The 25,196-nt window shown below is 35.6% G+C and overlaps 1 protein-coding gene across 1 annotated transcript in view; it reads left to right on the forward strand.

Annotated features, from left to right (window-relative positions):
- Positions 1 to 25,196, forward strand: part of Galntl6 (polypeptide N-acetylgalactosaminyltransferase like 6) — a 1,112,723-nt gene that overhangs the window by 378,269 nt on the left and 709,258 nt on the right. The window contains exon 2 of the mRNA XM_038327381.1: positions 16,608 to 16,716. Coding sequence (XP_038183309.1) covers positions 16,608 to 16,716 — 109 coding nt within the window. The remainder of the gene's footprint in view (positions 1 to 16,607; positions 16,717 to 25,196) is intronic.

Below are 25,196 nucleotides of genomic sequence, written 5' to 3' on the forward strand. Positions count from 1 at the left end.
TTCATAGCATTTGTCTATTTTCAAATTCAACTGCTTTCTAATTGTTAACCTTCAAGCTTTCTTTGGAGAAAGTGTGTTTGCTGGGTGTGTACTTTAAAAATATTGTTTCCTAGTTTGTTGTCATCCCTTCATTCTGCTGGCATTGTCTCTTGTGGAGCAGATAGCCTTAATTTTACTGAAGACATTTTAACTTTTTAATTTTTTCTTGACTTTCTTAACTTTCATATGTTAAAGCTCATTACCTAATCAAAGGGCACAAATGTTTCCTTATAATTTCATTTCAAAGATTTAAGCTTGTTTTGTTTTCTATATTTAAGTGTTTTATTTTCTTCAAGTTAACGTTTGTGAAAATGTGAATTTGTGTGTAGGTGTTCATATTACCTTGTCTTGTTGCACATAGATAATAATTTGCTGTAATAACCCTTTATCCACTGAATTACATTTCATCAACTGACATAGATCAATTGATTATTATGCACATTTTCATTTCTGGACATACTGTTCTACTAATTTAAATATAAATTTTCATTTTACAATATCATACTTCTGATAATTTAGTGTTAAAACTTGAAAACTAGGAACTGTTATTCTTTCAGTTTGTTCTTTTTTGTCAGTGTTATCTTGTGGTGATACCTTATTTGTTTTCTAACAAATAAAGCTTGCCTGAAGATCAGAGGACAGAGCTAGCCACTAATTAACCATAGAGGTCTAGACGGAGGTCTGTACAGACATGAAGGAAGTGATATGGCTGAGCAAACAGAGGACTCTAAGGCAGTAGGAGAATTATATTTAGTCATTTTTGTTAGCTTTTACTTATGTTTATCATGCTTGAGATTCTCTGTGCTTCTGAAATCATTGGTTTGGTGTCTCCCATTAATTGAAAAATCAAAAATGATGAATTTTTGCTCTTACAAATTTGAATAATATTTCTGATTATACTATCTCTTTGTTTTTGTCTGGAGACTTCTCTTGACATATCTTTAAAAATATTCGTTATTTTTTCAAAGATACCAAATCTATCGGTGAAATCATCAGAATCAGTTTTCATTTGTTATTATATCATTGTAGCTTTCTTATTTATTACAATTCTTTCTCAATCTTTTACATTTTTATTTTTGTTTCTTACTTTGTCTGGTGTGCTATTGTTTGTTTTTCCATAATCAATAGAGATTGATTATTTTAATTCACTAAATAATTTGAAAATCCTATTCTGTCAGATTAAGGCTACTTTGTTTCATTTGTTTCTACGTAGTATATGGTGTTTGATTATTCAGAAAGTTTTGTAACCTTTCTGTTGAAAGACAAAAAGTATCACTTAATAGGAATTGAAATAAAAGGGTCTCTAGCATAAAAGCTTATATTAATCTGAGAGAATTTGTTAGACATTTACAACTCCTCTTGTATGCCAACCTCACCCTTCAGAGATACTCAGAGCTTTAATTTCCCACAACCTCTGTATTGATCTTGCCTGATTATTTAGAATTTGCCAAAGACAGTTAATTTCACACAGGTTATTTCTTTCAGTTCTTTGAATTATTATTTACTATTACTATACTAGAGTTCTGTTGAAATGTTTGGTGTTTTGGGAGAGTATCATATAATTTAATAAATTATACTTATCTTTTGTTGATTTTGTCCCTGGAATATTATCCCTATCAGCAGTTTCTGAGGGCCTTTTCCCCCTCCATCTTGAACCTTTGTTGAGACAGGAATGGTAAAGAAAACTGGAATCATTAAGGGAACATACATTCCCCCAATTGGATTAAAGCTCTAAGCCTTATCTGTTGGAAGTTGGTCTCCATTGCAAAGTACTCTAAACATATTCCACTAAAATTAAATTTTATTTGTCTATCCTCCCAAGAACAGATGTTCTTTATTACATCTTTATTGTGGTGACCTTTGTTCCTTCAAGTAAATAAAAATCAGAAAGGAATGAGTCCTCCCTAAAGCTGAAGTTCTAGTTTCAGTCTTTTCTAGATCTTTTTTATATTAGTTTATAGGTAGCCATAATCAATCAAAAATAAAATCATCCTTTGTTTTCCCTTCAGGCATGTTACCTGATGTTTGGGTCTAAAATAACAGATCTTGGCTACTAATCTTTAAATTTTCATGTTTATTAGATTTCTGTGTGAGTCGGAGGAGATCTTACCATCAAATTTCACTACTCTAACAGGTCATAGAAAATTAAATTTCTAATTTTCCAGTTTTTCCCCATCATTGGAAGTATAAGTCTGACAACTTCTAAACTACTTACAGGCTGAAGAACAATTTGGCTTTCTAAGCTAACTGTAGTAGTAGTGTTAGTAGTAATAACAACATTTAAAACATGCCAAATATTTCACATGATTCTCTTGCAACTAAATGAGATGCGTATTTATTCTCTTTGAGAAGTAAACACTAAAATTTGTGCTTTTAAACAACCTTCAAATACTTGGCATGGTAGAATGTTGTATATGAAAGAGTCAGTTCAAATTGGTATTTGAATGACATTCCATCACTTTGCATTCTGAAAACATGATATATCAGAATAAGCAAGTAGGCCCTGAATACTTACTCTTATACCTTGCAGAAAAAAAGGATAACACTTAGATAAAGGAAAAGCTCTTTTGCCTCCATAACTGTGCTACTTATTATAGATGTTATTCATTTAATGTGGGATTTTGTTATTATGTTTAATGTAGTAACGTATTTTTCCAAATTCATCACCTGTTGGACTATTGCAAGTCAAAATGCATTTAATTCATCTTGCTGACAAAATCACGATATACTTGCAGTAGACTATAGCTCACATAAACGATGTAGCACAAAGCCCATTTTAAAATAATGTTTGAGTGTCTTGTGTAATTTGTTGTTACTTTACCTTATTTGGAAATTTGTGAGAAACTCACCATAAATTAGGGACTAGCATTAGTATCAAGTAACTTTCTCATTGATAACTTTTGAAAGACACGAAGTAAACAAAGAAGACCCAAAGCCATTGCTGTGCAGTTGTCATCATCAACAGAACTGAGGGGTACCGTGAAGATCTTTATTAGTTTGTTACAGAACCGAGTGGTGATAAATCTTTCTCAAAATTCACTGTCATTCTATACAATATCCAAGTTCTATAAAATACACAACTCAATAAAATGGAGTGTTTTAAATTCAGTTTTCATTAACAACATTAAACTGCATGCTATAATTATAATAATTGAAATTACTTTCCCGTAAGTAAACTATTTTCAGAGTGCAGAGTAGATACCAGGAAAAGACAATGATCTATTATCTTTCATGTCTACAATTTGTTGAACAAGAAACTCTAAATTAGGAGCTTAGAAAACAACTTCATTGGTTTTTGAAATAATTAACTCTGGAAGTCATGGTCGAAGACCCTTTTTAGATTTAGATTTAAAGTGCTTTTTCTTATACTTGTCAAGTCTTGACATTTTATCATTTTGTATTTAAGGAAGTAGAGACTATTTCCCTCCCCTGAGCGTTGAAGACAAACTATGTATTCATGTTGGATTGTGAATAGCATTAAAAACAAACTTATTTTATATTCATTATATTGGTCCTTCTTGAAAAATGATTGATGTACTACATAAGAAGAGGTATCTGGTTTAAGTACAGTATCTTGTATATTTTTGAAGTGAAAGATTAATGGGAAAATATTAGTAAATATTGCTGCTCATTCCTCTAATATAGTGATTCACAACCTTTCTAATGCTGTGACCCCTTATTATATTCTTCATGTTATGATGACCACAAATCATAAATTATTTTCTTCATAACTATAATTTTGTTACTGTTATGAATCACAATGTGAATATCTGATATGCAGATGGTCTTAGACCATCCCTGTGAAAGGCATTGTTATTCGATGCTCAGGTTGAGAACCACTGTTCTAATACATGGGATTTTCTAATAAAAAGTTTGTCTACTCAATCTTATGAAAGTTAAATTAGTTATTCCTCAGACAACAGAAATTTCTACTTCCATAATACTAAAAAGTATGAAGGAGTTTACTAAAGGTATTTTATATGGAGAACTTTTTATTTAAATATCACATTTATATAATATAAACTATGTTTTACTCACTGATAAATTCAAAACATGAAGAACAATATTAACCACATGAGAGGTAATGAATTCATATTAGTTAAGAGAGTATCTCTTTTTTAGAATGTAATGTCTTTTTCTAGGAGATACATATTACTTGGGTCTCAGTTGTGTCTTTAGTACCAGAGCAGACATTTGGTAAATGCCAGTAGACTGACAAGTTGAATGGTGGATTTTGAAATTATACCAGTATTGAAATGTTATTAGTGAAAAAGATGAGCATAGTGGCAAATAATCAGAGCACTCCAGAGACTGAAGCAGGAGAATTGAGAGTTAGTAGCCAGCTTGGGCTACAGAGAAAGAATCTGTCTCCAATATACAAATATACAACCTAACCATAATTTCTTATTGGTAAAAGAGCATGACAAAATGGTTGACTTAGGAATGATAAATTTTATGTGTTATGTTGTTACATTCCTGAAAATTTAAAAAAATCAAAGTTTGTTAAATTTCTGATGATTTACAATGTGTATTTTTACCACTAAGTTTCCCAAAGATGAATGTACTTTCAACACTAGCTCAGCTATTATGACAGACAAACCAGAAAAATATATTTATGATCCTTTTAAACATGAAATTTGCATGTTTCACTTGCATTCATTTTTCCCTTCAGTTAAAACTTTAGTATCACTATAAAAAAATCATTATAATTCTTACAAAAACTTCTTATAAACCTGAATGTAGAAGACATCCTTGGAGGTGGAACTGAGGTAACCTTGACATCTGGACACATTTGGCTATAGTGACAATGATAATACAAGGCATACAAGTCAGAAGGGCTGACATTCCTTTCTTTCTTGGTTTCTCTGTCATAGTCACACCTACCATGGCAAAATGTAACTGCTTTTCCTCTCTAATTCTCCTTTCATTTTTCTGTGCTGAGCTCAGATTGATAAGGAAAATAGAATCACAGTTTAAGATAATGTTGATTCTAGAGAACACCCGAGGATGCTATGTTTTCCTGAAGAATTGATAGGGTGGAGTTCTAGAGGCACCACCTGATGTCTTTCTGAAGAAAAATTCAGGGGGTCGTGAAACCCAGACTTAAACCCCCAGAAAACTGCAAGTGTGTGGATCTGCCATCAAGAGGGGGAAGGTGATTCCTGAAGGTCAATATAATATGTTTTTTTAAACACAATCTTTCATTTTTTTATATTTCATCAGTTATAATTTTCATTTTCATGCTAACTTTCCTTTCTTCTTTTCTCTTCTTTTTTTTTCTTTTCTTTAAATTTTCCCTTAGGAATTATGAAGAAAACACCTCGATGATGGGAAAAGTTCTCAGTCTTCCTGTCTCCTTTGCTAGATGCTGATCTCCTCACTTTTGCTCCAAGGTACGATGCTGCAGAGAAGGCAGGCTGGGAGGGCTTTCCTGATGATTAATATCGTTTTGTTGCAAAAGATGGAAATTAAAATAATGCTAATTTTGAGGGTCAGTATCACCATGCTCTAGCTCAGTTAACACCACTGCTATGTCCTCAGCCCCCCCCCCCCCTTAAGCCAGGGAAGACAGTATTACCCACTTTGAGTTTCTTTTGTCTTTGTTTTTATTTAGCATATTTTTCTTATCCTACATTTTCATCCCATTCGTTTCCCCTCCTCCAACGTCTCTTAGGGTTAGTTTTTTTATAACCAACAATTTCAACTGTATCACTGCTCTTATTGTAAGAATGGCTTGCTCCAGACCTCTCTTGTTCTTTACAGAACTCCTGTTAGCTGACATAACACTATGCTCATAGTAATGGACTTAAGATTTAAAATATTGTAAAGGCCATTGATGCCTTTTTTCTTTTTTTTTCAGCTATCTAAACATGAAGACAACTTTGGAAAATTTCACAAACATCCCAAGAAGTCATAAAATGAGCGGTATTCTGACTTTTGCCTGTAAAAATAGAATGTTTAACTTTCTTGGAGACCATGGAAAGAATATGTAATTTAAAAAATTATGATTATTTATATTACATCCTAATAGACTTTGAAAATACAATGTTTGCATTAGTAAGACAATGTAAATTTCTTAGAAGACTTTCAAACATAGCTAATCCCATAGGCTAATATATACAATAAAGGTGAATAGCATTACATAATAAAATTTTATAAAATTTCTGTGTGTTTTGTATGCCAGCCTATCTTGAAGAGAAAAAATATAAACTGGAATTATCAAGTCACTCAGTTGATGAGCCTTTAATCACAAAATCAAAGCAGCACTATTATGAATTATCATTTCTCAACACTCAGTTTCCTGACAATTTTTTTCTCATTTTTTTTTATTAAAAATTTCCATCTCCTCTCCTCCTCCTTCCTCTACCCTCCCCTCCCTTCCGCCCATACCCCCACTCCACCCCTCTCCAAGCCAAAGAGCCATCAGGGTTCCCTTCACTATGTTAAGTCCAAGGTCCTCCCAGCTCCCCCTAAGTCCAGGAAGGTGAGCAACCAAACTGACAAGGCTCACAGTGAGCCCGTCCATGCTGTAGAGTTCATGTTCATTGCCGTTGTCCTTGGTTTCTCAGTCCTCCTCCACCGTCAGCCACATTCAGAGAGTCCGGTTTGGTCCCCTGTTCCATCAGTCCCATTCCAACTGGACTTGGTGGTCTCCCATTAGATCTGTCCCACCGTCTCAATGGGTAAATGGTCCTGACTTCCTTGCTCATGATCTCCCTCCTTTTGCTCCTCATCAGGACCTTGGTAGCTCAATCCGGTGCTTCTATGTGGGGCTCTGTCATTTTCTCCGTCCAATGCCAGGTGAAGGTTCTATGGTGATATGCAAGATATTCATGAGTATGGCAATAGGATCTGGACATTTCTGGCACCCTCTCCTCAGCTGCCCAAGGAACTAGCTGGAGGCGTCTTCCTGGACACCTGGGAACCCCTCTAGAGTCAAGTCTCTGCCAACCCTAGAATGGCTCCTGACAATTTTTTTCTTGAAAAATCTTCCCTTTCTTTGCTTCATTGTCTTTAATGATGCTGGGTAGTTGGTATTATCTCTGTAGTCACCTTTGAAGAAAACTCACTCTCTGAACTTAGGAGTTCAGAAATGAATGTAACCATAAGAGGTATATTTGCAAGCTCAAAGTCTTGGTACACTCACTGAAGGCTGCACAGAGCTGAAGATGGCACCATCCATTTCTGAGGAAGGTTGAATAAGGGGCCATAACATAAATCTGAGAAAGGGTTTCAGATTGGCAGTTGCCACTTTTTGTATGTCCTAATGACATGGTCTAACATAATTTTCTTTAAAAATTCATGAATTAGTTAGAAGTTTTTCAGTCAGTATTTTTCCATAACCATCCATATTTTCTGTTTCCATTAAGAAAACTTACGTTATAAAAACCAAACTGCACAGTCCAGTGCCTTCCCTTCTGAGTCCCATCCTTAGATGTTGGCCCTGCTACAGTTGACAATAAAAGGAGTCAAGAGAGTTGATATCAGAATTTCACAACGTGTCCAGTCTTATTATATTTTCTGTATCATGGAATTATGTTAGCAGTTACACATTTTGGAACCTATGCAAAATTTAAAGATCAAGTTGGTTTATATACTAAAAATATTTAATGCCAGGTATCAACTGATCAATATGTTCTATGGAGGTGCAGAAAACCTCTGTTGATTATTCAAGATGTACTGCAGACACATCTCTTCATTTCCAACTCAGGAAGAATGGGGACTTTAGAACAATAACAAAAGTTATGCAGTTATGCTTTCATTTCCATGTTCCACATAATTTAGTACCCACTAATGCACAGTATGTGAAGTTTGAAGTCCCAAGTATGATTTTGTTTATTAGTCTCACGTTGTTTCCTATTCTTTGTCTACATAATTTTACATAATAAAATTTGGATAATGGAGAATTATGATTTCAATGTCGTGTTTTATTATTCATATGTTTTAAAGACAGATATAATTAGTTAAAATTCTAGTTTGCCTGATGTTAGTCACTTGGTCTTTATAACACTATAAATTTAACATTTCTGAACTTTCATTCAACACCCATTGCTTATGAAGTTGTATTATAACAAATGTTGATTATATTTTTTTCTCATCCATGATATTGTTTCTCTGTAGTGTCCAGTTGTCTAAGGAAAGATGAACGGTTCCATTAATGTACAAGAAACTTAATCAGGGGCTGGAGAGATGGCTCAGTGGTTAAGAGCACTGATTGCTCTTCCCGAGGACCCAGGTTCAATTCCCAGCACCCACATGGCAGCTCACAACTGTCTGAAAATCCAGTTCCAGGGATCTGACACCTTCAAACCAATGCACATAAAATAAAGTTAAATAAATCATAAAAATAAAAAGAAACTTAATCAGACCCAGTGTTTAAATTCATATATATATATATATATATATATATATATGTATTAGATCTCATTCTGCATATTATATGATTTATATAAACTATGTAATCTTTGTTTTTGCAATTGTACTAAAACTTGCAAAAGCCTGAAATAGTAAACAAATATTCAATAAAAGAACTGAGATGTTAAAAATTGATATTAGTATATTGTTTTATGATAAACCAATGTTGCACACTGACTCACTGTTTTAAAAGCTTTTGATGTAGATACAGGCTATTTTTATTAGACTAAGTTTATGCCAGCTTACTAAAGGACAGACGTGAATTATAGACTATTGCCTATCATTAGAAATCCCAGTTTATAGCCTGTTGCTCTGGCTCCAGAATCCTTCCACTAGATCATCATGTCTCCCAAAGAGAAAGTAAAGGGGGTTCATATGCAGCTTATTGTGAAATAAGTCAACTTATTGATTGATAAAACCTATAGTATGGTTTAGAACCCATTTGTTCTTCTACATGATGTACAAATCTATTTTCTTGATGTCACCACTTTTGGACTGTGATAAACAGACAAAAAAGACTACTAACAGAAATGGCAACGATCGTCTTCTTTTTTATTCACAAGTTGTTTTGTTTTACAGTGACAGTTCTTGGAACAACTTTTATAGCAAGGTAGTTTCCTTGGTAACAAGGTAGTCTTCTAGTATATCACTCCCTAAAACAGTCTGTCCCATTAATGTATCTTGCCCTCACCCAGCATTTGAGCTTGCTGTCTCTGGTAATACACTGCCATAGGCAATACTTCACCCCTACAAGCTTTTCTTTGACCCATTCAAAAGTGCATCAATTTTGATAGATTCTGGGTTCAAGCTCTATTTATTGTGTGATTTCTAATTGATGCATTGTTTCTCTTTTTCTTGGTATTTTGTACAGTTAATTATATGTAACAGCGTATCTATGAATAAAATGTTCACAAAGCAAAAATATCAAAGTGTTCTCACACATAAATGGTTGACCTCCTGATGGGTTTGAAATAGATGACTCATGAAGGTACAGGGCTTTTTAGATTTATCTTACCTTACATGGTTGTAGATAATGGATCTGCATTTCTGTAATTGTACAGGGACACACAGGATGTGAAAAGGCAGGAGAACAGCAAGAGGACTCAAGCACTGGAGCTTGCTCTGTGAGAGGAAAGGTCAGATCGCTAATGGGTCATTTACTGGATAGTTACGCTTTCAGAATTGTTACGTCTATACAAATGAACTCAAATTGATCTAGGCACTTTCTCTCACCATTGTGTCAGGGAGAAAAGATACCAGAATACCCAACTGACTATTCTGTAAAACGTAGCACATGGTCTCCTAATGAGCTGAACTTCTGCTCTGATAATTGTGTCACTCTCCCGCACATGGACTCTCTAGTAAGCCCAAGAACCAACCTGAGAACAAGCTATCAGTCCTTCTCTTCTACTCAGTCAGAACTGCTAGGCTGCATTTCAAACCAGTTGCATAACTGGTTGGTGAAGAAGCTGTGATGTAGATAGAAGTGGTGTTAAGACATAAAAGTCTCAGACATCATTTATTACGGCATAGGGTCCAATGTTTCATTCCAGTGTTATGCCTCCGCCATCATAAATCATTTTTACTTTGCCAGCTAACTTTACAGGAGTGCAAACAATAGTTAAGATCACATAAAAAATGGACACAAGTGTTCAAGGTGTTTGTTTTGTGGGAAGACTAATACTGGAAACAAGTTTTGATTGTAATTATACAATAATGTCTGTATCTGAAATGTTAAACATCAATTTCCTCACCCTCCCTCCTTCCCAGCAAGATCTGATTTCTGAAGCAAGTGTGTTAACCTTTATTTGTCTTTTGAGGTTTTCCTTTATCATCTTAATTTAGTTATATGTTTCAAATTTATAGGAAACATTTATATTTCTAGCTTTTGATAATTTGTCTTGTGATATTAGTTTTATTTACTAATCTGCTATTAGATTAAAATGTTATCTTAAACAGATTCATCTACTATTTCCCTTTAGTATACTTATTACACTGATTTTAGTTTTGCAGTTTATAAGGTTAGAATATTCATGCAAGATCAAATAGTAAATATTATTATTCTGTTCTTTACTTATAATGTTTCTCATCAAGCCAAATTCATTAGCCCAATTTTCCCACTTTATTGAGGTTTTTATTTTTGTTGTTATTATTTCTTGAAATGAGATATTGCTATGTATTACAGGGTTGCCTTGAACTTACTATATAGCCCAGGCTGGCCTCCAACTCTGGATTTTCCTCCCTCAGCCTTATTAGCTCTGGTATTAAAGCATGCCATCACTCTCAGCTGTATTTAGTTTTTATTTATTTATTTTTATTCTTTTGTGGAGTTTGAGGTGACACTATTCCTTGCGCAACCTGAAAAAATATCTTGTCACTCCAGAGAGGGAACCAATGACTGATTAAAGTAACAGTAACAACAAAGTCCAACCTGATAAACCAATGAGTTTATTGCATGACAGTGTTACATACAGGAGTATGAGTCAGAGATTACTCAGAAGAGTAGAGACAAATCAAAGACAAATGATCACCAAAAGTTTAACCCAGGGTGAATAGAAATCCCAAAACTCGGTGCTTGAGTGAGGTTCTAAAGCTACAAGTGAAATAAAAACTGAATAATAATAATAATAATAATAATAAAGCAGAGTGTTGGAAGTCTCAGAAAGACTTGTAGGTAGATCCAAAGGTTTGTAAATCCTTTTCACCTCCCTTAATTTTTATGCAAATTCAAGAAAGGCGAAATCTTATGCATCTCATACATTGTGGGGACTTATTTAGACTCTTGAGTTGTATACTTCCTGAATCATAAGGAGACTCCATTTAGAATTTGAGAGTCTTAAGGTCTTCCCTCCAGGACAGAGTGTGTCATTTGGGAGGAAAATACTACATAGCAAGGTCGGTTTCTACATGTCGACGGCTAATGTCTTCCTTGATCTTTTTCTTCTTTTATGTTGAGACATGGTCCATCACTAAACCTAAAGTTTCCTGATTTGAGTAACCTGTCTGGCCTGATTGATCTGGATCAATCTCACTTCTTACTCTAACACTAGGACTGCAGGCACATTGTGCCATTCCTGCCATTTAATTCTGGGGTTAAGGACTTTGGTCAATATGTGCTTATGACTATTACTTAACCAACTAGCTGTCTCCCTAGCCTGTTTTCTTTTTCCTTTTTTCTATTTGAAATTTGTTGGAGACTACTGATTTACCATATGTAGACTGGATTCATTTTAAATTTGTGATAGTGCTCCATTAGATTTTCTAGCATTCAAATTCAGGCATGAGCCAACATGTTCAGCCCCAGTTAGTTTTTATATAACCCTTAATAATTAACTTCAATTTTTTTAAAAAAAAAGTCTAAGTATTTCCAATGTTTTTATTGGAAAAGAAAGAAAGGGATAATTTATCTTTTGGTTAGGGATTTTTTTTCCACAGAGAAGTCCTCTTTGGGAGCAACTTCCATCCTCCTTGTCTGATGAAGAGTGGAGGATTTATTTTCCTTTACTGTTGTATCTTTTTTAATGTCTATTTGAATTTGTTTCTGCCTATTTTTAAATGCTTTGACTGTAATTTCCTCAATTCTTCCTTAATTATTTTTTTTTCTCATGGTTTATTTTTTTTTATATTTAAAAATTTCCATCTCCTTCCCTCCTCCTCCCCCCTCCCTCCGCTCCTCCTCCCCCTTCCCTCCCGTCCTTTCCCCCTTCCCTCCCCTTCCCTCCACCCATACCTCCCCTCCCTCCATCTCAAGGCCAAGGAGCCATCAGGGTTCCCCACTCTATGCTAAGTCCAAGGTCCTCCCAACTCCCCCCAGGTCCAGGAAGGTGATCGACCAAGCTGAGAAGGCTCCCACAGAGCCCATCCATGCAGAAGAATCAGAGCCCAGCGCCAATGTCCTTTGCTTCTCAGTCAGCCCCCGCTGTTGGCCACATTCAGAGAGATGGGTTTGGTCGCATGATCCATCAGTCCCATTCCAACTGGAGTTGGTGATCTCCCTTTAGTTCTGTCCCACCGTCTCCATGAGTGAACGCACCCCTCACGTTCCTGACTTTCTCCCTCATGTTCTCGCTCCTTCTGCTCCTCATCGGGACCTTGGGAGCTCAGTCCAGTGCTCCAATGTGGGGCTCAGTCACCTTCCCCATCTGTCGTCAGCTGGAGGTTCCCTCACGGTCCTGACTTTCTTTCTCATGTTCTCCCTCCTTCTGCTCCTCATCAGGACCTTGGGAGCTCAGTCCGGTGCTCCAATGTGGGGCTCTGTCATTTTCTTCATCTATCGTCATTAATTTTTTACATACTTTACATTTTCCAAGTCCTTTCCTAGGCTTTAAATTTTCTTTCTTCTATTCCTGTTTCTAAGGAAGTGCTTTCTGTAAGGCTTTTAGGAAATTACATTTTTGCTTTGCTAAACAGTCTCTGTGCTTTATATTGCTTTCATGTCCTCTTAAGTTTGCAATTTCGTTAGGCTTTCAAATTATCTCTTACCATTTCTCTCAGAAGTCTGGCAACCCTTGGCTCCATATTTACACTAGCAAACCAAATAAAGTAAATGGTGATAGTAAGCACTATGTGTAGAGAGCTTGCTGGTGAGAGGATCTCATTGGTACTAGATGTATGATAGGATCTAGTGCAGCATCTCTTCATTGTGGTTCTAATGCTTCGTTCAGGATTTTCCATAATTTTGGTCCTAGTATGTTAACGTTGAGCTGACAGCATTCTGGAAGTACAGTGGGAAAGGGTAGCTAGGTTAGTAGTGGTTTGCAGATAGACTGACATGGAACCTAATTTTTCAGTAAATCAAGACCTCCACCCAAGAAGAAATTTTTTTTAATATTTCTAGTATTTTTATTTTTTTCTCTTTTTTTATTAAAAATTTCCATTTCCTCCCCTCCTCCTCCCACTTCCCTCCCCTCCCTTCCACCCATACCCCCACTCCGCCCCTCTCCAAGCCAAAGAGCCATCAGGGTTCCCTTCATTATGTTAAGTCCAAGGTCCTCCCAGCTCCCCCTAAGACCAGGAAGGTGAGCAACCAAACTGACAAGGCTCACAGTGAGCCCGTCCATGCTGAAGAGTTCATGCTCATCGCCCACAAAGAAGCACCGGATTGAGCTGCCAAGGTCCTGATGAGGAGCAAAAGGAGGGAGATCATGAGCAAGGAAGTCAGGATCGTGAGGAGTGCGTTTACCCATTGAGACGGTGGGACAGATCTAACAGGAGACCACCAAGTCCAGTTGGAATGGGACTGATGGAACAGGGGACCAAACCGGACTCTCTGAATGTGGCTGACAGTGGAGGAGGACTGAGAAACCAAGAAGAAATTTTGTCATTCAAACACACATCCTCTGTGGATAGGGAATACAGTGGGTGGAACTCAGACATCACTTTGCTTCACTTGGAGATAGAAACCAGATTCAACTGCCCTGTATAAATGAAGTCAATCTTTGAGTCCCTTCTAACCCCACTCTCAGCAATAACTGATGCTTCTTGTTCTAAGGTGTCATTGAAATTTTATCCTCAAGTGGACTTGGTGGTCTCCCATTAGTTCTGTCCTGCCGTCTCAATGGGTGAACGCGTCCCTCATGGTTCTGACTTTCTCATGATCTCTCTCCATCCGCTCCTCATCAGAACTTTGGGAGCTCAGTCCGGTGCTCCAATGTGGGGCTCTGTCTCTATCTCCATCCATCGCCAGGTGAAGGTTAAGGCTCACAGTGAGCCCGTCCATGATGTAGAGTTCACATTCATTGCCGTTTTCCTTGGTTTCTCAGTCCTCCTCCACCGTCAGCCACATTCAGAGAGCCCGGTTTGGTCCCCTGTTCCATCAGTTCCATTCCAACTGGACTTGGTGGTCTCCCGTTAGATCTGTCCCACCGTCTCAATGGGACTGATGGAACATGCGACCAAATCGGACTCTCTGAGGGTGGCTGATGGTGGAGGCTGACCGAGGAGCCAAGGACAATGGCGATGGGCTTGGTCTCTACGACATGGACGGGCTCTGTGTGAGCCTTGTCAGTTCGGTTGCTCACCTTCCTGGACTTGGGGGGAGTTGGGAGGACCTTGGTCTCAACATAGTGTAGAGAACCCTGATGGCTGTTTGGCCTCAAGAGGGAGGGAGTGGAGGTGTGGGTGGAGGGGAGGGAAGGGGGAGGAGGAGGGGAGGAGATGGCAATTTTTAATAAAAAATAAATAAACTGGAAAAAAAAAGAAATTTTATCCTCAAATTTTTATGCTGTTTTATATTTTATTTCTATTTGTGATAAATTCATGACAATCCAACTATTGGTTTTTCTGTATGTGTTGGTCTATTTCCTGTCCTTTATTTTGTGGAGAAATTAAGGATCAACTTTTGTTTACTATATCTGAATTAAGAGTAAGGATGAGGTCTCTATCGTACATATGTGAAAACAGGGGAAAAATGCAGCATTCTAAGTCAACAGACAGGGTTGTTTCACAAGATTATTCCCAAGTGTCATATCAAATGTTTTCTTTTGCAAGCTATGTTTACAAGTAGCACGATCTATACGAATAGAGACTTATAAATTCATACATGACTGATATAAAACACAGGATGTATACTTTAGGTTTAGTTCCTTATAATTTCTCATTAGACTTTGCTAGTGTGCTACTGTAATTTTAAACGGTTGCTATCAACCCAAATATAGTTCCCCCAACTACTTCATTATTCCTTTTTCCCTAAATTCATTGTTTTCATCTTCATTCCTCTTAATATTTTGTGTATAGTCACCATTATCTTTCTTCTGTGTCATCTTTCCTGTTTGCTACTGCAGTGACCTATACTTTAAAAAAAAATCTGAACTATGTAAGTTTGCCATCTTAATAAGAAGTCCTTTCGTCTGACTTAAGCCCACTTGTTCCTTTCTAAACATCATATTTTATTTCTGTCCTTTCAAAACATTGCATCATTCTGTAAGCTATAAAGGTAAAGTAATGATAAATAATTAAGTGCAATGGAAATGACATCTAAAATTAAGAGATAAGATATTCTGTTTGCCTTGGAGATACTCTTAGGGAAAAATATGTAACTGAATTTATACATCTTTTAACAAATTGACATTTTCCACATTGCATAATTTGCTTCTTTATGTAATGTATAAGTTATTATGTGACTACTATGGGAAGCATGATTAATAAAAACTCAGAGAAAGAAAGTGGGGTTCAATCTGAAGATCTGAAAAGCAAACCAGTAAATCACAGGCTCTTACCTCAATATCAATCTGAAATGGTAATCCTGCCTCCAGAAATCTAATAATTAGACTGAGATCTGTGTTCTCCTGTTTTATAGTCCTTTCTAGGGTGGGAATTAAAACTTTATTTATTAAAATACAAGTAAAATGCCACTAAAACTATGATTGTGAAAATCAATTTCTTTTATAATAATTTTAGTTTCTTATTCTAAACCATGGATAAAATTTAAGAAATAAAGTTATTCCAGCAATATAAGTAGGGGAAATTTCCAAGTTGACATCACAGCACATTGGATTTGGGGTTCCCATTTGAACCTTCATTGTAAACATGAACTCTACTTTACCAGAAATCAGATAAAATCCAGTACATTGCTGTCAGTGAAGGCCACAATGCCAGTCTTCAAAGAGTGGATTCAAACCCTGGTGTGGGCATACAACGTTGTTATAGTTCTCTTGGCTTCAGTCTGATATCCAGGAAAATGGGGATTTGTCACTCAAGATTGTTGTAAGTGTACATGAAAAGCATTTACTATAGTACTGATCTCATAGTGAGCATTCAATGAACAGTTGCTAATATTATTTAAAAGCCATTCAATTACTTTTGACTAAAACAAATAAAACTTCATCAGTCACAAACAAAATTAATTAAGCAGATCAACTGAACAAAAGAAAACACCTAGAGGGGATAAGCTGTACTCAACACAGTCTCTAGATTAAATAAACCGTTTAATAATATTTGGTAGTACTTAGGACTTTTCTCACTCTAAAGGTTAAAACGGGGATCGGAATGTGGATTTTTCCTGTCAGTAACAATAGGTTTCATCTCAAATATTCAGAGAAGCCATTTAGTTAAAAAATATTCTTTCCTTGCCTCTTATGTGCCCTGCTGTGTTTATCAACCATGCAGAAGAAAATACCTCCTTTTTTATGCTTGAATTCTTTCTCTTTCCACAGACGTTTCCACTGGGCCTGGGAGAGGGGCAATTCTATGCGTGGACAGATGGTCTGAGAAGAAAAGACTGGCATGACTATGAAAGCATTCAGAAAGAGGCTTTGCGCTCAGGTACGAACTTCAGAGTAAGACCAAGCACGGCTTTTACTTCAGCATTTTGTTTTCCACTGCAAAGCTCTCATGTCAGTTTTCCTTCTGCATGCAGTAAAGATGTCTGTCTTGTGGGAACACTGGGGATCAACAATGGACAGAAACAAAGTGACTTGGAATTTCCCAGACAAGGCAAATCATGACTGGCCTCTCCTTGGCTGCAGAAGAGGTCGTTGAAAATGGCACATCCATATTACCTTGTGTTTCCAAGCCTATTAAAAATAACCTTTTATGGGTGATGTTGGGATTTATAGATAACACATGACCTGTGAAGGCGTAAATCACAAACAATCCCACACCAGTTTGGAGTTATGATTAATAGAATGGTTATTTATTAAAAGGGGAAAAGACTTACAGATCACCGTCCCAGCCAACAGCCCTCTGGGCAATCAGGAAGGGAGCCTAGTCGCTGGAAGCAGAGCCAGAAGCCAGAGAGCTAGTGGAGGGAAGTGGCCACATTTTAAAAAAGAGAGACCACGCCTCAATGGGCTGGTGTCTCAGCGGCTATTGGCTGAAGGAGCAGAAGGAGCTCCCGCAACAGACCTGGATATGTGAGCCAGATTCATCCATTGGGATGAATTATATCTAAGTGCAATGTAAGGCAACTTGGTTTTCAGCATTGTCATTGACTGTAGCAAATCCACAAACTGCAGTGCCTGGAAATCTGAAGGAATGATACTTGGACTAGTGGTTCAATAGACCAAGCTAGGTTAGAATTTGTGTAGCATTCTAGCCAGGTGATATAGCTAACAGAAAGAAATGAAAAGAAAGTCCTTTAAATAAATGGAGTTTTGCAATAGAAACTTCAGAAGAATACATCAGTAGCAATCCACGGAAGGGACAGCACACACCAGGCTGTCCCCATTCTATCACTCAGCCAAAGTCACTTTACTCTTTCACAGTGAAGGTGTCACAGAAATAGGGTGACTACTGTTTGGAAAGATATGCAAACCGCAGTGGTGTACTGCCCCCTGGATCAAGCCAGAAGCATAGCTATGACTACCCAGTAAGAGGTCGTCCTGGTCAACCTTCTACAAACTCAACACTTCAGGATAATTGCAGCTAGAGAGTTAAATCATCCTGACATTGTGCAGGGCTGTTCTGCATCAGGAAGGGCTGATATAATTATAGGTATTTTCACTCTTTTCTCATAGTCTTTTCTTTTTTATCAAGCAAAAAACACCTCTCTATTTCATTAAGGCAACTCGTCCCAAAGATAGTTCTTCTTTTAAGAGAACTAATTTTTCTTAGATCTCCTCTCTCCACCTTGACAGTAAGCCAATGAAAAAAATCACAAAACTGCTTTCCTCACCACCTGCCTTACCTGTTAATCCTCTCATCTCCTATTTCCATCAGCCTTTGTCCACCTGTATTAATATGGCCATCTGTTCTTTATGCTTCAGACGCACAAGGGTTTTTGGAAATGTTTGCTTAACCTTGTCAACTGAATCTGTAACAAAATAATAATAATAAAATTATCAAAAATACTGAACAAAGGTTTAATACTAAGTAAATCATTGAATCTCAGAATAATTTTTGTAGATATTCGCCAAAGTTTATATAACATTGAGTCTTTAATATTCTATTAACATAATGAACATTAATTAGCTAACACCAAGTAGAGCTTGATAACATCCAGTTCTTCGCAATCTAACTGCCCTAATTCCTGACATCAAAAGCAATGCAATATTTGAATATGGATTAATGACAAACCTATGAGAAAAAACACAGCTAGTTTAAAGCTCTAACTTTTCCGTTTATGAGCTACATAGCAAATCAATTTATATTTCTGATATTCTACCTTGTAGAAATTTCATAATGACTAAATCATTGATAAAAATGATATATAAAACAAATAGTTATCTGGGTATCAGCTAATAATAACTATTTTAAATTTTATATTATTTTTATTTTGCGTGTGCTTGTGTACGTGAGTGCAGTGCCCATGGATATCAGATGAGAACATCAGAATGCCTGAAGCAAAAGCATCTGTGAGATGCCCACATTGTCAGTGGTCACTAATTCTGGTTTTCTGGAAAAGCAGCATGCACTCTTAAGTGTTGGGACAACATTCCAGACTCCAAAAGTATAATATTAAATCACATTCATTACTTCCATATGAATGGTTATACCTTCAGTTTGTGTGAACAAATTTTGGATAAAAAATATCAATCACGTTCCCTTTAGTTCTATTTCATACCACAAATTTCATGGTTTATCTCTATATATGGATCAATAAATGTTCAAACAACCTGAAAATGCAGTACTTTTTTTTTTTAGTACAAATTAGTTGTGAGTAATATTTTGTTTGATTGTTTGTTTGTTTGGTTTGGTTTTTCGAGACATTTTTTCTCTGTAGCTTTGGAGCTCTGGAACTAGCTCTTGTAGATCAGGCTGGCCTTGAACTCACAGAGGTACACCTATCTCTGCCTCCCAGGTGCTGGGATTAAAGGCATGTGACACCAGCACCCAGTGAGAAACTTTTTTTTAAAAGTGACTAATGTAAGGCTGTTTAATGGCTCTCTGGAAGATACATCAATATATCCTAAATGAAAACATCTTAAGTTATTCAGATAGACATGACTAGCTTCTCAAAATTCAATTAACATCTGTAAGTACCATATCCATGCCAAGTGTGCATTGTGTCTCCTCTAAGACTGAAATTTAGTGTTTACTTTGTTACTTTTCTCCATAGTTATTACCACTGTATATTTACCCTTAAACTCTTTTTGCTTGTATTTAATTTGCAGTCTAATCATGTCCAAAGATTTTAATCCCATTTACAACTATTTTCTATATTAATCTGTGTCAATGTACAAAACCATTCAGTACTGCTGATTTCTATGACATTCTATTTGAGGTCATAGGGATGTTTTGAATGTTTTAGTTATCATGTATAATCCTTCTATAAACACTTTTGTATACTCTTGTGCCAGAGGCAATAGTTTCTGAAGAATATATCAAATAGTACATTTGTATGTTGAAGTAATTCATATCATTGGCCATAGTAAATCATTCTCCAAAATTCTTATGACAGTTTTTCTCCAGTCAATATGGACTGATTTTCCACTGTGCAAGTCCCAGTAAGCACTTCCTCCTCTAGTAGTATAACTGTAATGAATTTATACATAACAATGTTACTTTAATGTTTTCTTTCATTTCTTGGCTTTATTACTTTAGTTATTTCTGTCTTGTCACAAAACATGCTTGAAGCACCAACACAATTTGTTCAGCTGGTAGCAATGGCCGCCTTTGACTTTGTATAATGTCTTCAATAGCAAATTAAGGATATTCATTCAAAAAAAATTTAAGAGGTAGAAATATATCACGATTTAAATCATTAGTGTTATGTTCTCCTAAGTTCATTAAACAACATGTCACTTCATTGCTGATGAGGGACCCGTTTCTGTACTGAAAGTCATTATTCTACATAATTTAACAAGATCACTAGCCAAGAAGAATGGGAACATCAAATTCATCCATTTGGGAAAGAGTGTAACTACATTGCTTTCTGAAGGTAAATACAATAGAAATGAAACAGAGGAAGGTGTATTAAAGAAATAATATAATTCTGGTAAAAATTAGCATGACTCCTGATCATTTTTATTGATACATCATGCAGCTTAAGACATCATCTGACATTTATTTTTAATGTTTATTATTAATAGTTTACTGAGATTTACACCTGGGTGGTGTATTCTTAAGAAGGGTCATAATGACATTTGTTGATTTAATTTTAAGTAACTACAAAAATTATATTTATTACTAATCATTGAGTTAAAATTAAATGTTAATGAAATACTATCTTTAATAAGCATTGTATAATTAGGAGAGGGTAAAATGAACTAAAATTCTATTGAGGTGTTTCATCTATATGTCTAAAAATAGAATTACACTTAGCTGAAACTAAATTGAGTAAAAATCATCTAGGTAAAATTTACTTCAATCTTACTGTCTGAAAATAGGAATGTAGAAACATTTCAAGAGATTTATTAATCTGAAATCCATTTGTATTAAAATATAGATAATGCTATCTTTTATAAATAGTTTAATTAGGGATGCAGATTTAGTTCAATGTTAGAATACTTGTCTAGCAATCACGAAGTCCTAGGTTTGGTTCTCATAACTGAAAAGTCAGCTCAATTCAGCTACTTGTAAAGCTTTCAATATCTTTGTTTAGAAATATCTACTTTCTGCAGGTAAGAAGGCATGAGAGAGTCTTGTTTTACTCATTAGTAAACAATCATAGTTATTTTAAATGTTAATTAAACTGTCCAATTAAAATGCATGTGCTGCTCTCTAAGTGGTATTTATATATTCATAATAGCTTTTATTTCTGGTCCTATAAAACTATAACTTGAATTGACTGTCATAATTTTTCTTATGCATTCATATATAATCAATACAGACAAACTCTGGCAAACATTTTCAGTGTAGGTGGTGTATTAATTTGTGCTTTAGATAGACCTCTCACTTACTCTAGCATTTATATTATAGAATATTTTGTGAAATTCTGCCTCATTTCAGGATTGCTCTAGTATTGTATTTATGATTTATCAAACATCTCTTTCAATATGGCACAGTTGTGATTATTGCAAATTGTTTCTGTCTGTAAGAGCACATATTTTGCAAAGGTCATATATTTAGATCATAATCCTTAATTATGAAAGAAAATTTTTTTGCTGTGGATGGATAGATAGATTCTAATAAGAAATGCTCAAAAACAAACTGATGAAAATCTAGTAAAGCAAAGGATTGGAGTCAACACAGACCAAGAAACCAAAGTTTAACTGGATATTTTGCCTGAAATTCATTTTGCAAAATTTTTCTGCTCTAATTATTTTTCCTAGCTTGAAACGTTGCCGGAATTGCTAAGTGATGATGAAATTTACAACTCCATTTCCTACCAATAGCCACAATGAAAACTCACATATCCATTGTATCTAAAATGTTTATGTCAGCACCAGTGGCAGGAACAATCTGATACTTCATAAAGTTTGGTACCATTGTTTTGCTTTATCTTTTAATGACAAGAGAGATGCCATCTTTACACCCAGTTACATACTTGTGTAGCATGTATAAGCCTTAGAAAGAAGAGTAAGGTAATTTGAGCTTGAATCTTTGATGATCTGGGCCATTATATAAACGTTAGGACATTAAGAAAACACTGCAAATGCCTCATGATTCTGTAACATCCCAGAGACTCGCATGATTGAAGGGACCCATTCTTTGGAGCCCAGATTGCCATTAATGAATTGTATTATAATTTCAGTCACAATTTCATAAAAATTCAAATGATTACTTGGACCTTCTATCAAAATTCATATCCAAAGACTGGCACAGTTTTGTCAGTAATGGGTCATGGAACCTTCTTGGACTCACTTATTAATGAATGCAGAAGAGAAAATATTTTTATCCACAGAGAGAGGCATGACACCAGCTCTTGAGATTTACATCAGAACCATACATTATAGTTTGACTTGATATTCGTTGCCTGAATAGCACCAAATCTTAAGCAGAATTCATACCAAATAAAAAAACTTTTACTCTGAGATTTTGTAACCACAGGCATGTGACAGGAATGCTCCTTAAGAATGCTAGAAGCCCAGAACATGGATATTATTACTTGAATGAGAGATTTCTATTCCCCTAATTTGTATAATAAATTTGCATTATTTATAAAGAATGCTTCATATAATAATGGGAAAAACAGGACTGAATAGCTAATTTAATTTAGTGAAATGTTTGATATGCTGGTATTAGATGAGTAGGAGAACACAATGGAATTAACATCCTCAAGTATTTAATAAGGATGTGAATCTCTATGGTGACCAACTGAGCCTTAGGGACCCAACTTTATTATTGGATGAAAATGACTAGATTAATTTATCAGGTAGTTGCCTACATAACAATCTAACAGAATTTAGCAGTACATGTTAATTTGACTGTAAATATTATGATCCTGATCCATTGTTGAAAAAAAAATTGTTATTAAGGAATCACACTCATTAAAGAATCACCTGCAACTAAGGCAAAGGGTTTGTGACTAGAAAATTGTAGATTCATACTTACTTTGTATGCCTCATATTTCATAATGATAAATAATTTTGTCAGCATAACAAACTATTTATTTTTTCCCATATTCAGTACAATTATTTTTTATCTAAATCAAAAGCATTGAATTTACTATCCAAATTTGGAATATTATTATTACACTTTAGGATGAAGACCTAGCTTTTTTTTTTACTATGTATTCCTTATTGTCTATACTTTTTTCTTATTTCTTTATGTATGATGTTTTAACTATACAGAGTGATTACTTATATTAAATCCATGTCACAGAAACAAAATACACAGGACAAATATTAATAGTAATTTTACATAAAAATAAGTTCAGTGAAGTTAAGGAAGATTATATATATGTAAAATATGCATATATATATATATATATATATATATATATATTATACTCGCTGTGAGAAGTCAATACAGAGCCTACACTGTGCATATTGTCCAGTGACAACAGCAAAATTCTATATTGTTCATTCTTATCATCTCTTAATTAGCTTCCCTCACCTCCTTTCTTGATACTTATATTGCATGTAAGCTGAATTTTACTGTCTCAACCAATTGCAGGTAACTTGAGAGCTTTTTCTCTTCTTTTTTTATAAAATTAAAAATTATATACAATATATTTTGATCCTATATGTCCCTACCTCGATGCCCACCCAACTTTATGTCTTCTCTATATATTAAAAAAAATACACAAACATATAAAACAAGAAACACACACATAGATTTCAAAAAAATTCCACAAAAATGTAAACCATGAAGCAAATGACCACTAAGACAAAACAATTGCCCAAACAAATGGAAATGAGATGGACGTCTACGAATAATACATTTGAGTTGTTGGCTATCTACTCTAGAGCAAAGTGTCTACCCTGAAATGTCCTTAATGTACCCAGTGAGACTTCATTGGATAAAACTACTTTCCCTTTGCCGGCAGGTGTTAACTGTAGGAAGCTGCTTGGTTAGGAGAGTCCATGTCCAGTTCCCTTTCTCGGTGCTGGAACCTCACCTGGCTGGAACTTGTGTTTGAGGCCATAGTCTCTGTATGTTTCATCTGTGCATCTGCCCTTTTGTGTCTGGAATACAGGTTTCTTAAGGTCATGCACCATCTTGGCTCTTTAAACCCCTTCTATTACACGGATCTCTGGACCTTGAGAAAGGAATTTGATGAAGATAACCCAGTTAGGGATCCCAATGTAGCATGAGGAACCATCAACACTGACAACAAAACTCAGGTTTATGCTCTCTGCTATATGTAATAATTTCTATTCTCCATTCTCTGAAACCTTCCCATGTTTCTAGGCACCGGGGATTTTATGGAACCTCACCAAATACCGTGTCCGTTTTCTTTACAGTGACAGCCTTCTTTACTCTGACCACAATACCGACAATGAATGTTTAATAACTACCTATCCACACTGGTAACTGCTACAGGTTCTGAATTTCTACCGCTTTTCTTCTAATAGTTTGTATCAGGAAGTACCCCACACAGGACTCCTAGGACCCTGGAGAGATGGGTAGAGACCTCCCTCTCCCACTTTGTATTCTCATCCGTTCATTACGCCTGCAGTTGTCTCTTACAGAAACCCTAAAAAATAGCTCATTTAAGCCGGGCGGTGGTGGCGCACGCCTTTAATCCCAGCACTTGGGAGGCAGAGGCAGGCGGATCTCTGAGTTCGAGGCCAGCCTGGTCTACAAGAGCTAGTTCCAGGACAGGCTCTAGAAACTACAGGGAAACCCTGTCTCGAAAAACAATTAAAAAGCTCATTTAGTCACTTTTCACAAAATTACTGAACTATGTATTCTGAAACTGGAAAGTCAGTATCAAATAAATACCAACTTCATGCTCTTCAGCTTGTCTGCCACCATGTAATCACCTTCTAGAGCAACCTCCTTTTCAAGATACTGTGACTTTCCATCAGAATAGACTGAAAATTTTCCAAAGCAATTAAATGAAACAAGCCCCCTTACATTTTTATATTTAGGATTTTTGTTCACAGTTACATCAGATCAACAAATAGAGAACTTAATCCTATAAGATTTAAAATGAAAGTATGCAGTAAGGTTGAATTTCTAGTATTAAATGTGGAAACCAGACATTGGTAGCCATTATTAATTATAGCTCCATGACGTATTGCCTTAATTAAGCTTTCAAATAAAGTAGCAACAAGAGAAAGACAACCTTTGCCCCTGATAAATACATGTTAACCAAAGGATCTTTGTGTTACAGTGTGGTAGAAGTTTCTATAAAGAGAAATCAACATTTTGCGAAAACAGCTTTCATTGATTGCACAAGATCTTAGCTACACAAATAACACACTTGTGATGAGAAATCTCTTTCATTCGTGTTGAAAAATGTCCAGAATAAG

This window comes from Arvicola amphibius, chromosome 4, assembly GCF_903992535.2.
Source record: "Arvicola amphibius chromosome 4, mArvAmp1.2, whole genome shotgun sequence".
NCBI classification, from domain to species: Eukaryota; Metazoa; Chordata; class Mammalia; order Rodentia; family Cricetidae; genus Arvicola; species Arvicola amphibius.